At 43.5% G+C, this 15,583-nt stretch overlaps 2 protein-coding genes across 2 annotated transcripts in view; one reads left to right on the top strand and one right to left on the bottom strand.

Annotated features, from left to right (window-relative positions):
- Positions 1-14,923, top strand: part of map3k10 (mitogen-activated protein kinase kinase kinase 10) — a 35,527-nt gene extending 20,604 nt beyond the window's left edge. Inside the window, 10 exon segments of the mRNA XM_069706368.1 lie at positions 808-988; positions 2,066-2,214; positions 5,642-5,817; positions 6,286-6,532; positions 7,885-8,007; positions 8,085-8,223; positions 9,134-9,246; positions 9,330-9,628; positions 10,536-11,070; positions 12,404-14,923. Of these exon segments, the coding sequence (XP_069562469.1) occupies positions 808-988; positions 2,066-2,214; positions 5,642-5,817; positions 6,286-6,532; positions 7,885-8,007; positions 8,085-8,223; positions 9,134-9,246; positions 9,330-9,628; positions 10,536-11,070; positions 12,404-12,804 (2,363 nt within the window). The 3' untranslated portion in view covers positions 12,805-14,923.
- The window catches only part of tbcb (tubulin folding cofactor B), a 170,981-nt gene that overhangs the window by 129,724 nt on the left and 25,674 nt on the right, over positions 1-15,583 (bottom strand). The gene's annotated exons all lie outside the window — the stretch shown is intronic.

Below are 15,583 nucleotides of genomic sequence, written 5' to 3'. Positions count from 1 at the left end.
TCAAAGGTCAATTTTGCTGTGATATCACAATAGTCTACAAACATTTTTCTGGCCATTATTCAACACCAACATTAACTGCTCTTCTCATAATAGTGAAAAATGTGCCCCAGAATTTCCTAAAGTTCAAGTTGAGGTCCTCCAATGGCTTCTTTTGTTCAAGTAACAGTCCAAAACCCAAAGAAATTATATTTAGTTAAAAAGAAGAAGAAAACCAGCAAATATTTACGTTTAAGAAAATATAAAACCAGTATTTTTTGTTCAACAGAATATAACAGAAAGCCTTTATTTTCATCAAAGTCGTACAATCAAATCTGCTGTTCGTACATTCCTCTATACATTTGCAGCTGCCCACACAGGCAAACGACAACAAAGCAAAAAAAAATGCAGATGAAAAAAAATGCTAAAGATAATGTAAATACATAACAAAAATAAATAGTAGATACTTGTATTCAGAACTATTGAATCTATGAGATGTACTAAGGTGAGTTAGTTTAGAGTAAGAATGCAAATTGCTTCAGCTCTAGTTTGTATGAGGTGAATTCACTTTTACTGTCATCTAACAGGATTTACATTTTAATTATCTATGACTCTGGAGCTCTCTGTTTCTATTTGTTTCTTTTTAGTTTGATGTCCTATCAGAGAGAATTTATATATTTGAAAGTCACAGAATCCATTTTTAAGTGTGTTTGCATTTGCGTGCTTCTGTCTGATACTGATTCTGTGTTGTGTCTACAAGCCTGTCGCCTTTTAACTCAAACTGTGTTTTGTTTTTTTTCTCCGCTTGCTCCTCCTCCTCCTCTTCCTCAGTCCTCATTCTGCAGCCGGTGGAGCGGGACGACCTGTACGAAAAAACCTTGAAGATCACAGACTTCGGTCTGGCCCGCGAGTGGCACCAGACCACCAAGATGAGCGCAGCGGGGACGTACGCCTGGATGGCCCCGGAGGTCATCAAGCTCTCTCTCTTCTCCAAGAGCAGCGACGTGTGGAGGTACTGCTGTCGTCTCTGTGTGTCACTGTGAAGCAAAGTCCGCCGAGATGTTTGAACAACCAACCTGCCGAGCACCTTAAAAACTGTGTGCCTGGAAGAACTGGTGCTGTTTTAAAGGCAAATTGATGAAATACTCAACTGATCAATATAACACTATTGTTGTCATTATTTTTGAAAAGCATCCCCACTTTGCTTTTAGTGTCTAAAACCTTCACTTTACTGAATGGAATTAAACAAATCTTCCTTCATGTTGCTTCCAGCTTTAGTGCTCAGTAAATGAGAAAGGACTGTTTTCTATTATTTTGAAAACTTTGAACATACTTACAGATGAATTGAGATTCAATGTATTTTAAAGATTAGAGGTGACATTATTTATTCTAACAGGATGAGCTAGCAGGTCATGGTTTGGTTCATAAAGGTTCATGCGACTTCAGTCCAGTAGAATCAGATTGTTGCTCTAAAGATGATTTGAAAGATCGTAGGTGATGTAATGGTGTTTGATGTAATTTTGTGTGTACATATGATTTCATTATTTCATTTAATTGTATCATTAACACATTTTCACAATTGCCAACTTTAAGTAAAAGCAATCAGTGACTGGTGTGTGTGTGTGTGTGTGTGTGTGTGTGTGTGTGTGTGTGTGTGTGTGTGTGTGTGTGTGTGTGTGTGTGTGTGTGTGTGTGTGTGTGTGTGTGTGTGTGTGTGTGTGTGTGTAGAGATGAATGCAAGCAGATGTGTAAATACACTTACACAATCTAACTGTTATCAAAAGGCAACTGGGAGTTTTCACAGACAGACATGTTGTGTGCACTGTTTTTGGAAATATGAGTCATTATATACATAGTCTCTGTAGGGCTGAACTTTTCCCGGTGGTCTCGTGTTTAAAAAGTAAACAAAAAGTGTAACAAATTGTAACATTGAATCACAATACCCAGAAATTGCAATACATCAAAGTATTGTGATAGTAGAGAATCGGGAGATTGGCAAATGGTCTCAGCCCTCTTTGTTCAGGGATGATCTTTGGTGGCGGAAAATAAAATACTAAATAAATGTTGTTTTCTCCGTTCTGTCTCTCAGTTTTGGCGTGTTACTCTGGGAGCTGCTGACCGGAGAGGTTCCTTACAGGGAGATCGACGCGCTGGCGGTAGCATACGGTGTCGCCATGAACAAGCTGACACTTCCCGTCCCTTCAACCTGCCCTGAACCTTTTGCTCAGCTGCTGGGAGGTAAGCAGGCGACGACCTGGACCCTCAGGGATTTGTCAAGTAGCTGTAGAGACAAACAAACAAATAACAAGCGTGTCATGGAAATAATCACAGTTGTCACTTATATTCGCGGTTGCCAAGTAAACTTTCGGGATCTTTGTTTGTCCTTGTGTTTCTGTGTCTGATTGTACTGTACATCAGTCATCAAGTATGACCTTCAGCATGTCACTGCTGACGCAGAAACTCACTTTGATAAAAGCCCTGTGGATGTTCACGTCCACTGACTTTAACATGGCGTAACTTTGGAGTTTTTGAGGTTATTGGAAGCCCTTTTTCATTCTGGGAGCAGGAAGGTGTGTTAAGAGTTAAAATGGATGAAGACGGTCTGAACAGTTTCCATAGGTTGCTTTTTATACATCCTCTTGCAGTCCTCCGTCAGAGCTCCCCTGGGCCAGATTTCTCCTTTTCACCTTGCAAATAATCTCTGTTAACAGCGGTGGAGTATTAACTGGCTCTTGTTTCACAGTTCAGGTCATCTCTGTTTAAACACATACTTGCCTTATATCCAAATTGCCCTAATGTGCTTATTCCCAAGCTATTTTCTTAATGCTTACGGGTAAGCCGCTGGGCAGGTTTTAAGTCTAATGAAAAAAACAGAGAGAGCTGTTTCTCAAACTGTCAGCCAAACTTCCCTCCACTTCCCTCCCACTCTGCTCCCAAAGCTCCTTTCCTCCTCATCCTCCCCTCTCACTCCTCTTCATCTTATCCATGTTCATCCGTTAATCTCCCCTTTGTCATCCCGCGCTGCTCTCTACACTGTTTACTCCTGTCATCAGCTCACTTTCATCCCCTCTCCCTCCAACTTTATCCACGTTACATTTTATGCGAATTAAGTGCACCTAATAAATATATGTGGTCCGCAGTGAACTGCATTTTTAACCTGTGAAGCCGCTCTGAGCTTTAGTTTTTTACTTTACCTTTGTTGGCGCATTTGTGATGCGGAGCGCTGTTGAGTCTGTGTTGTGGTTTGGTGCCGATCAGTTTATTGTAGGTGTGCAGCATGTTTCTGCAACACCGTCAGTCAGGGTTTGGCTCGTGGTGGTCGCCATATGCCATCCCATCTTGTTCTCTTCCACTTCTCCTGTTGCTGTTTTACTGCCAGAAAAGAAAAATATATGCAGACCAACAATTCGTGGTTCAGTCCTCCCTGTATTGTATTGATAACCCGACGGGCTGCATAGTTTATAGTTTTAAATGCAGGGTAGCACAGGACACGTCTCTTCTGAATTTCTCCTGTTGTCAAAACCAACGATGTATTTAACCAACAAACAAATATTGTTTGTGTATCTGAAGGTTAATATAGTTTGTTCCTTGCAGATCTACTGTTGTCCTAAATCTAACAAAAACACATCAGTGAGCCATAATGTTGCACTGAGTGTCATTTTTCCTGCATTACTATGAACATTAAGCTTCGTCCTGCTGCTGTAAAAAAAAATTCTCACTATAAGCACCAAATGTGTACTGAACCGCAGCGGAAAATAGTCCCTAATAAAAGTGCTTTTTACTCCGCTTTTAGTCATTTTTGGTAAAAACGGCATTGCCCAGCTGTTTCTAGAAATGATTGAGCCCCCCCCCCCTAAAAATAAAAATAAAAAATGAAGTCCAGTAGTAGTGCTGGGAGTATAAGATGAGACAAGTTTCGTGATTGCTCTGTTTCTTATAATTGGGAACGACATGATGGGATGCACTTTACCTGGAGTGCTGATGTTGAGTTGGGTTGGGCGAAGTGATGTGGTGGAAGGTGATGACGTCATGTATTGGTATTTTTGGGGTTATTTGTGTTGTTGTGAGGACGGACATTGAAAGAAGCAGTGTCACGCACAGGAAGCCGTCCCCGTGCTTTTCTTTTCTTAACAGCCCATAAGAAATTTCTCTCAAGAAACCTTTTCATCCATAGTTAACGCTGCAGCGTTCCCAGCGATGCAGCGGCACTAGGGACTATTCTCAGCTGCGGATTAGTACGTAATTTGTGCTCTGGCGAGAATTTCTTATTGACTTGTTCTTGTTTATGAAGGTAAAAATGTCGCCCAGTGCAACATTATGGCTCACGGCAGTGTTTTAACAGTTTCACAGTAGCGCTCCAAGGTACAAAGGAGATAACTGTATCAAGCTTCAGACACTCAACAACAACACGTGTTAGTGCCTTAAATGCATTGTTGGCTTGTATCAGCAGACTCATCCTGTGCTCAGCTCAGTTACACCAGCCTTCTCCTTCATGTCAGACAGCCAGCTGAAACTCCTTCTGTGTTCCAGGAAGTGTGTTGGAAACCAGCTCAGTTTGAACAGTGAAATGAGCCATATTTCTGTTTCCTCATACTGTAAATTAAAACGTAACTCTGCAATTCAGTCAGTTGTTTTTTCAAGTCAAGTAAATGGTCTGCACTTAAATAGCGCTTTGTCACCATAGTGGTCTCAAAGCACTTTACAGAATACCTCCCGTTCACACACACACACACACACACACACACACACACACACACACACACACACACACACACACACACACACACACACACACACACACACACACACACACACACACACACACACACACACACACACACACACACACACTCACACATTCAGATTCACACACACACACTCACACATTCACATTCTCACACACACACACACACACACACACACACACACACACACACACACACACACACACACACAGACTCACACACACACATTCACACATATTCACACACTCACTCACACATTCACACACACAGACTCACACACGTTCACACTCACACACTCACGTTCACACTCACACACATTCTCACACGTTCATACTCACACACACACACACACACACACACACACACACACACACACACACACACACACACACACACACACACACACACACACACAGACTCACACACATTCGCACACCAATGGTGGCAGAGCTGTCGTGCAAGGTGCTCGCCTGCCATCAGGAGCAACTTGTGCTTCTGTGTCTCGCCCAAGAACACTTCAGCATGTGGACAGGAGGATCCGGGGATCGATCTGCCGACCTTACGATGAGCAGGAAACCCTTCCCACCATTTGAGCCACCGTATCCCACATTTCCTGTTTTGCAGACACACACAAATACACAGAATACCAACAGACAGGTGCATCATTACAGTTCAGATTTCCTCTGGAGGTTGAACGCACTTATTGTCAGGATATAAACAGCATCTGCTCAGTGAATGTGATGAAAAGCAACGACCTCCATCACACAAACTCAGCGACATTTAATCTCACATGCTGCTTATGGTTATTTTCTTTATAGCATCTGATTGGGGTTATAAAATACATAATTGATGACACAAACTCCAGACTGTAATTCATGAAATCACCTCAACATCTTTCTGTCTTCTCTCTCGTCCTTCAGAGTGCTGGAGCCCCAACCCCCACAGCAGGCCTTCGTTCACCAGCATCTTGAGGCGACTGCTGGCCATTGAGCAGTCGGCCATGTTTCAGATGCCTCTGGAGTCCTTTCACTCCCTACAAGAAGACTGGAGGTTGGAGATCCAGCAGATGTTTGACGAGCTCCGGGCCAAAGAGAAGGTGAGAAAGCTGAATATGCAGATATGGTACAGTCATAAGTCTTATTTTCGGGAAAGGCATTTATTAAACAGTCCATATACAAAATTGATTATGTGGAGATGCTCAGTGGAGGCTCAGAAAACACATTTCTACTGTAATATGCAGTTGTCAATATTGTAATATCACAGAAATTGAGGTTTTTAAATCGACATCGTCCTGTGAAGATTGCAGATAATAAAGGGCTGTCAGTAAATCCAATTGGACATGTATGTGCACCTCTTTTCTCTTTTTCTTTCATTAGTATTTATTTATTCAAGCAGAAGTCTGCTTTTAGGAGCAGAAGTTACATTTCATATTGAGGTAGGAGAAATCTCACATCTGTTTAAGGTGCCTCAAAAGGTGCCTAAAGCTAAAAGAGGTATTAAAGGAGGTGCTGATTGTCAGTAATCTCTCCTCCTCTTCCTCTTCCTCCTCCTCTCCTCTCTGCAGGAGCTGAGATCATGGGAGGAGGCGTTGGCTCGAGCAGCCGAGGAGCAGCGGGAGCAGGAGGAGCAGCTGAAGAGGAGAGAGCAGGAACTGGCGGAGAGGGAGATCGACATTGTGGAGCGAGAGCTGAACATCATCATCCACCAGATGTACCAGGAGAAGCCCAGCGTCAAGAAGAGGAAGGGCCACTTCAAGAAGAGCCGCTTACTGAAGCTGGGCAGAGACAGCAACTGCATCAGTCTGCCCTCTGGTGGGTAAAAGAAGGAACCGCAGTCAGATTCTTTTATTCTGATGAATCAGCTGCACAAAGCTGGCAACGCCCCAGGGATGATGCCACTTCCTGGCACATGGGGTTTGTCCAGGTTGGAAATGTAGGACACAGTCTGCCCCAAGGCTTGTGTTCAGACGATCTCTCTGAAAATATCTGATCAGAATCCAATCTTCCTGGTTGATGGTACGCATTATATATTGCAAGTGACCAGATCCTATTTGAGTGTGCAGGTGGGAAACCTCAATTTCTGTCTTATCCACATTGGTTGCTATAGTTAAAAAGTAAGTAGAAGAAGCTGACATAAATATACCAAAATGGAGGGTGACTCGCTTATTTACCATCTGACAATGTGGAGCAGGTTTTATAAAGATCATGAGTAAGCGTCAGAGACGAAGGAGGATTTTCTGCTCTGCTTTTCGTCATGTAGCTGTCACTCCCTATGACTTTACGTGGCATCAAAAGTGGCAGACATAAAAACAAAACAAAAAACTGAAATCCAATCAGAGTAGTCATACCGAAACCGAGAAGTAGAAGTACTTTTTCAATCGTGTGTCAAACTACATATGAATGTGGGAACAAATTTGTAAAACTTGTATCTCATCTGACTCTTGGCTGCTCAGACCGGCTACATAGGATCAGATTTTAATTGGAGAAAAATCTGATTTTGACTGACAGTCTGAATGTAGCCTGAGAGACTGGACATCATTTATCTAAACTGGTGCGCTGTAAAGCCAGTTTCACTTCAGTCTCTTTTGTTGTGCAGATGATCATTTTGGGAAGATAACCACACGTGATGCTCCAATGATTTAATTGTGCCACTGACGCTTCACACTTGTTCACACGAGTGTCGATGGAATGAAACTGCTTACAGCCATTTATTCTCTTCAAGAAGAAGGAAGCTCTTTGAAGAACTGTTGCTGTCGCAAAGCCACAAACTACCAAATGTTTGATACTTTTACTTGATGAATGACAAAATTAACTTTAACTGACTGTCGAAAATGGGAAATAATCCATTTTCTGCCCATCAGCTGAATGATTCATGGACTCGAAATCAAAAACCAGAGTTGTAAACAGGAAATCCATGGTATATGTTGCGATGGTGGTTTTATTATATCTGTGGTGTAATAGTTGGCACAGACTTGTCTGGGGATGATATATCTTCATTAAGACGGGGCGTGACCGGTGTTGTTGCAGCATCAAGGCCGTTTTGATGTAATTTGTATTTAGGCTCGTGACAGTCTGCAGCTCGATGTGCGGGCGTTTACATAACGAGTTCATAGAAATATTTGACAAACGAAAAATAAATCTTTTGCACATTTCTCTCTCTGCAGGCTTCGAGCATAAGATCACAGTGCAGGCGTCACCCAGCGTGGACAAGAGGAAGACTCAGGGGAGCGAGAGCACCACCCCGCCAGCCAGCCCGGGGGTCATACCCCGACTGAGAGCCATCAGATGTGAGCGCAAACGCCCATTTGTCAGTGAGAATATACAGTAGAAACATGGTTTTCTGAACGTTTGCCCCGTCCCTCAGTGACGCCGAGCGACGGCAGTAAGACGTGGGGCCGCAGCGCTGTGTGCAAAAAAGAAGATCTGACGGCCAACAAGAAGAAAGGACGCACCTGGGGCCCGAGCTCCACCCACCAGAGGGAGCGGGTCGGTGGGGAGGAGAAGTATGTCGGCAAATTCCCTTAAAATACACGTTTTTGTTTATGTGAAATTGATTTTAACCTGATGACGTCCTGATGGTGATCGTTAAAGTGAAAGTGATAAACAATGTGCAGGATTCGCTGATTTCCTTAAGTCAGGACCTATTATCATTAAATTAGGACCTACTGGCATAAATTTAAAAAAAAAAAAAAACGTATTCAGTAAAATGTCCCAGAAAGGATTGGAGGAGTAACTTCTCAGGTTAAGCAGGTATAGTTTTATAAATTTAAAAGTAAAGTTACACACTATTGAAGCTTGTTTTTGGCACTTACGAATGGATTTATATATTTAGATTGTAGGAGGAAGTCTACGCAAACACAGGAATAACATAAAAACCCTGAAACTCACAGGTCCTCTTTACTGGTTGAAAAGAGACAAGCTTGAAGCGTTTTGGTAAAGTATAAATCAATCTATTTCACTTTGTGATTAACTAATTTGGTAAGCTGTGTGTCACACAGGGACACGTAATATGTTATATATACAGAAAGTCACAGCCTTTCACATTTTTAATCACTAAGACTTTTCTATAAAACACCCGATGAAACTGCAGAATAAGAACCTGGATCACGAGGATTATGAGGCTCATTTTCTGTTTGTGTACTGTCCTCACAAACAAGAAGAAACCGGCTTTTCTGATATTTTTCTGGACAGATTGTTGTTCATAGCACAGAGAAAGAAAACCTTTTGATCAATATCTCATTACAGCCAGCGGAGCAGTGAGACGAAAAGCAATAATGTCTGTTGCGTATGATTGCTGCACCTACGGGACATTATTTTCTATCCGGAAAATGCAATTTTTGAAGCACCTTTTGCCTTAATTGATGATTTAAAATTTAGCTTTGATTGTTGGTTGATTTGTTTCTCTGTTTGCAGGCTGAAATCACTCGGGGAAGGATGCAAAGTTTGGTCATCGAGCGCTCCAAATCTGGGCAAGTCCCCCAAACACGCACCCATGACTGCTGGTTTCTCCAGTCTGAATGAAATGGGTGAGTCTTTTCTCTTCATTAAAAGCTGTGCGTCACTCACTGAGTCACAAGAACCAACCTCATCTCTCTTCTGTCTTGAACAGAGGAGTGCTGTGAGTTTGAGGAATCACCAGGGTCCTTACAACCCTCGGAGACCAGCAGTAATGGGGCCATGGAGGATTCGGGGTCCCCGTGGAGCAGCCTGGGGCCCGGCACGGCGCCTGCTGTTGGTAATATGAGCTCCTGTCAGGGGCCTGGAGGCCTGGGGACGGCCGTGAACAACCAGGACTCACTTCGCCGCTGCAGCCAGAGGAAGAAGAGCGACATGCTGTTGCTGGGTTGTGCCTCTCTGCTTGCATCTGTGGCTCTGGGACAAGACCTGCTCCAGCTGGGAAAACTGCAGGTAGGACAACAACAGGCGAATCACAGTCTGACAGAGTCAATCAAAACTGAACAAGGATTTCATCAGATTTTTTGTGGTGGCTGTTATTTCAGGATTTAGTGTAAGACTGGCCTTTATTTACACCCAACCCTCTTTGCTGGTTATTGCTTCAGATTGTGCCAGTATATGAGATTTTATTGTTTTTAAAGTTCCTTTTTTTAGTATATGATGCTGCCTGGCTGCAAAGTTTCTCTCACGTAATAAAAAAATATTTTAAATCGTGGTGAAATAGTGTACTCACTCACACATTCAGGATTCACTTTAATAATACCAGAACCCTCTCTGATGAAGAATCAGTACTGGGGGGGGTGTGTGTCTCTTTAGTGTTTTCTTGTGTCAGCTCAGGCCTCTTATAACTAAATGTATATAGTTGAAATCAAAATATTGTTGCTGAACAGGTGCCACAATCAACTACTATTAGATAAATATTTCCAACAGGCACCATGTCACAAAACTCACCTCAGAGTAATATATTCCTTTTGGAGTGAGAAAAAACAGCACGATCAAGCTGCCAAATGATCAGTCGGAAATGTGCGATGCTGTTGAATCAGCATGAAACAAGGTCTTTCCAGCATTTTGTTGTTTTAGGATTTCTGTCTGTGTTGTTGAGGCAAATGAATGTCCTACCACAGTAGACTCATGGTACACAGGACAATAAAAAAAATAATGATCTGGTTGTAATCCTTCGCCGCAGTTGCTTTGATGGGATGTGGAAGTGATCATCACAGAGATAATACATTTATTTATAGGAGACACACAAAAAGAAATTCCCTGAATTTCACAGTATTTGTTCAGCTTTTGCTATAGCCTGGTGATATTCTCTCAGAGTGAGACTAAGCATGTTAATGTGCCCTGATGTTGTTGTCAGGTGCTTCAGGACGAGCAGGACCTCAGAGAGGAGCAGCGTAAGAAGAAGGAGGGTCTCTTCCAGCGGACGGGACGTTTCCGTCGCAGCACCTCTCCTCCCAGTCGAAACCTCTCCCTGTCTCTCTCCAGACATCCCGACTCCACGCTTCCCTGCATGGACCCCTCTCCCTCTGTCACGCTCCTCTCTTTGTCCTCCCTGTCTGACTGCAACTCCACCAAGTCCCTCCTCCCCTCGGACCCAGACGAGTATCCCGTGACCCCGGTGACCGGGGTCAAAACACCAGCGGCGCCTCCAGCTCCCGCCCTCAACCCGCTCTTGGACCTGCGGGCCGAAAGCTTCAAGAAGGAGCCCAACCAGTCGCTCACGCCCACCCACGTGTCTGCAGCCATGGCCCTGAACAGAGGACACAGACGCACCCCTTCGGAAGGGGCGATACGACCCCGAGCCCAAACCCTGGGACACCACAGGACGCCGTCGGATGGGAGCATGCCCATGCCTCCTCCACCGGGAGGACCGCACATCACCACAAACAAAGGTACGATGATTCAGAAAAGGATTCGACACAACACATGACCATTTTTTTTTCCCATTTACAAACAAAAATAAGAACCTACAGCCACGTGTATCGGTCCAGCATAAAAAAAAATGTGAGTTTCAAACTAACTTCCTGAATAAAGACATAACTACCTCTTCTGTCTGGATTAAAACAAAAAAACAAAAACCCGGCCAAACAGCCCCACTGGTCCTGGTGTTTTGAGACAATGAGAGATTCGTACGTGTTTGCAACCAATTTTTGCAGATCTAAACGTAGTCCCCATGTAGGGATCTTAGCGGCAAATTCACAAACCTTCAAAATTTGCAAGAGCAGACAAACAAAAAGCTCACTGAGGAATTCAGGCGCCCCAAAAGACAGGTTGGCCAAGTTATTATACTGTACTCTGGACTGAAGAACCGGACCGGGTGCCGCACCAATCAGGATCCTCGACTTGTCCAAGAGGAAACCGGAAGTGAGGGCGGGCAGCTGGAGCCAATCCTGTGCAGGGGACCACATGTAGCATACACACAAAAGAAACGTGTTGTTGGAAACGCGTGACAGTAAAATGACTTCCTGCCTGACCTTTCCTTTGTGACCTTTTAACACAACTTGTCTTCGCCTCTTGCGTTTTGTCTAAGTTTGGTTTTCTGAGATAATCTGAGATCACAGAGGTTCACACGAGCACTCAAAGCTTCCCGACAGGAAAGAGTTTTTCAAGAAGTCCCTGCTTTAAACCACATTGTACCAAAAAAAAACAAAAAAAAACAAACAACAACAACATGTTGTTTACTTCCACTGATTTCAAGTATCTGCATCTATTACCCTGCCGGAAATGTAGGCAAAAGCACATTCACATTGAGGAGTTTTCGATCACTATAATTGTGAATGTGACATCACAGCAGCATACACATTCAGACAGCCCAGGTTTGAAATGAAATACAGTAATAATTACTTGCTTGAATTTTACAGTAATACATTTTAACAAACTTGTATATAATAAAAGATGCAAGGCAACGGATATTTTAAGAACTAGCCGAGACCCCACAGGGTTCATCATCTGTTTGTAAATCATGCACAAATTTGCAGTTCGTGGTTAACACATAGAAAACACTGCTTCGTTATCTGACAGGGCTTCATTTTCGATATGATTTGTCTGCAGATGATTTTCTTGTCTTCAAAATTTCAGAAATTATGAACACATCCAAGCTGACACCTTTAAATTACTTGTTTTGTTTGGGAAAAAAAAAAAAAAAAAAAAGCATCTAACACTAGAAACCAGAAAATGTTTGTGATGTTAGCTTTCGTGATGACAAAACCTCTCTGCGTCATCCAGGTACACAGGACAAGCTGGACATCCCTCGTCTCCCCGACCCCGCCACCCTCTTCCCAGTCCCCCATCGGCGTAAAGCCCCTGCTCCACCGATCCCCGACGCGGATCCTCTCTGCCTCATCAGCCCCCTGGAGAGACCCAAGACGCTGGAGTTTGCCCCCCGGCCGCGGCCCACGCCGGCCAGGATAAGACCCGACCCGTGGAAGCTGGGCTCTCTCTCCCGGACCCTGAGCTCGTCGCCGGGCAGCAGCTGTGACAGCCCCCTGGGTTCAGGGGACAGTAACGCCAGCGCCGCACGGCCCAACCTGATGGACATGGACATGGAGGGCCAGAGTTTGGACAGCACTGTTCCCCTGTGCGGGAAGCAGAATCCCGCCACTCTGTGTGGCCAACAAGACTCGTAGTGAAAAACAGCAAGTGAACATTTTGAAGTCTACCTTTTTTTTTTTTGCATTCAGACCTGTTCAAGGACTTTAGAGCTTAGGCTGGCTGAGGAACGCTTACTGACGTCCGAGCCGAGCGAAGTGCATTCACTGAAGTTTGCAAAAACATCCTACTTCTTGTCACGGTTTTAGGCACTTACTGAAAGCCATCCCTATCGTGTGCCCTTTTAGTGTCCTAATAAGGTGTGAAACCTTGACAACAAGCCATCCCGATAGTGCTCTCTAACCTGCACGACACTGAGGGTCCTAGAGGCCTTATAAAAGCCTTGTAGTGTGCTCATCCACATACCTTACGCTACTTTACCCTTCTTTGCCTCCTTGGAAGCCATCTCCAACCGCTTCTTCGTTGCCCCATGACCAGGTTGCATTTCCTTCAAGACTCACAATCCTCAAAAAGCCATTCAAGTACTCAAAAAGCCACTTTGCTTTGCTGTCTGGTCATTTCAACCCATCTGCTTGTGCCTGTGTGTGTGTGTGTGTGTGTGTGTGTGTGTGTGTGTGTGTGTGTGTGTGTGTGTGTGTGTGTGTGTGTGTGTGTGTGTGTGTGTGTGTGTGTGTGTGTGTGTGTGTGTGTGTGTGTGTGTGTGTGTGTGTGTGTGTAGCTCCCCACTTTCTGCCTGCATCCTTCCTGTCTCCCACTTAAAATAACAGAAAAGTCTTCATTCACTATTTAATCTAAATGTTTTTGTTTTTTTTAATTTCAGGAGCGTTTCTCTGATTAAAAAAAAAAAAAAAGAGGAGCTGGACTGTTTCAAATTCTCAATAGAGAGCGTCCTTGTTCTTATTTTGCACACCGTTTGTTCTGCCGGTGCAGATATCTCCCATCAGCTCTCTTTCATCAGCTCTGCCTTCATCCTCACGCGTGTCACCTTTCTGCATGGTGGTCATTGTCCTCGAAAAAGCCTTTTTCTCGCAGCGCTGGTGGACTGGTTACATCCTCGGCCTTGTGGCGTGAAGTTGTTGTTTTTTTTGACGCAGAGTTTTTTTTAATTTTTTTAAAAATCAGTGCTTGCACCATCCCTGCTGCAACCTGTTAGCAAAAAAAGTTTTTTTTTTCTGTTGTTTTGGCGGCCCAGGTGTGTTTCTCTGTGTGAATGTGTATATATTACTGTACATGTGTGCGACGAACAGAATGGGTTCATTTCTGCGTGCTGGTGCTTTTTTCGGTGCATGTTATTTTACGTGTGAATGGTTTGCTGTACGCTACACGCAGAACTTCTTCAACTCGTTACTACGCGCGTTTTTCCTCATCTCTTTGTCTCTTTTTTTAATTTTTTTTTTAATTTTTTTTTTTTTACAAAAACATTCCTCGCCGGCGGTCAGTCCTGCTAAAGCCACTGAAACGGACACAAAATAGGAAACACTGAGAGAAACATGCTCTCTGATTTCAACGTCAACCTCATGTATCCTGAAACTTCATCTTCTCTCCTCTCTGACCTGCTGTATTCAACATCAGTGGCACTTTAGGGGCCATATTGTGCAACTAGTTAGTCTCCCTGTGAACTCTTGGGCTCGGCACAAAGTCGCAGCTGAAAAATCAACTTTTATCCCCGGAGTTGTTTTCGTACAGTGGACTGTTCATCTTGGCTGCAGATGGTATTTACTTGACTGTGCAAATTTCTCTCGGTGAGTGTGTGTGTGTGTGTGTGTGTGTGTGTGTGTGTGTGTGTGTGTGTGTGTGTGTGTGTGTGTGTGTGTGTGTGTGTGTGTGTGTGTGTGTGTGTGTGTGGATTTGGGTGTATGTTGTGTGCGTGTTTGTTATTATTTGTATGGGATGATGACAATCCCATTGGTAAAAGAGTGAGCCCAAACTCATTCTCCTCGTGTGGTTAAGAACACTGAGTATTTATTAAATTTATTGTTATTATTATTATTACTGGAAAGGATTAATTATTATTACAATATTCTTCCTGGGATATCTGTATATATTTGTTAATTATAAACCAAGGAAAACCCGGGAAACTGCTCACTGAAACATTCATGATGTCTTCGGTCTCAACCTGTGACATTTCTGGGTTCAATGAGGAATAAGTGTGAAATGTGATGAATGAGAGACGAATAAAAAACAAAGAAAGAAAGATGCTTCGGAGTCAATACTACATGTGATTTTGTTATTTTCACAAGGCCGTATAATATCTGAGCAGTGGCGGAAGAAGTAATCAGATCCTTTACTTTAGTCCAAGTGCCATTAAAGCGAAGTAAAACGCTGGGGAATGCTAGATCAGATAGACCAATCAGACAGCAGGATCAAATAGACCAATTAAAATGCCAAATCAGATAGACCAATCAGACAGCAGGATCAAATAGACCAATTAAAATGCTAGATCAGATGAACCAATCAGACAGCAGCTGTGAGGTGCTGCCTGGTTTCAAGGAAACAGGCCGTGGAGTCTTTGCGAAGGTCTGATTTTAAGATGAAAACCAGCTGAAGTAGAAGCCAAAGATTGACCTGCGGAGAGAAATGGCGTCTGACATCCTCTCAAGAACTGGCTGAGAAGGTGAAGTTCAGGTGTCTTTTCCGTGTCAGGCCAGGTTTTACAGCTGAATAATATCATATCAAATTAGAAACGAGTTTGAAATTGCACAATTACATAATTGGAAAGTATGCATCGGACAACCCCTTTATAAATGTGGTGACGTCAAATGGTAACGTAGCAACAGTGAAGTTAAAACTCGGTTGCAGTGCTTCAGGGACAGGTTATCATTGTTTTGGTGCTCACAAAAGCCTGACGCCAGCCAG

Source organism: Brachyistius frenatus, unplaced genomic scaffold (genome assembly GCF_029030835.1).
Source record: "Brachyistius frenatus isolate BFR_SWC_R1_liver_20210118 unplaced genomic scaffold, ASM2903083v1 Contig_62, whole genome shotgun sequence".
Taxonomy (NCBI): domain Eukaryota; kingdom Metazoa; phylum Chordata; class Actinopteri; family Embiotocidae; genus Brachyistius; species Brachyistius frenatus.
This window is presented reverse-complemented; position numbering and strand designations above follow the sequence as displayed.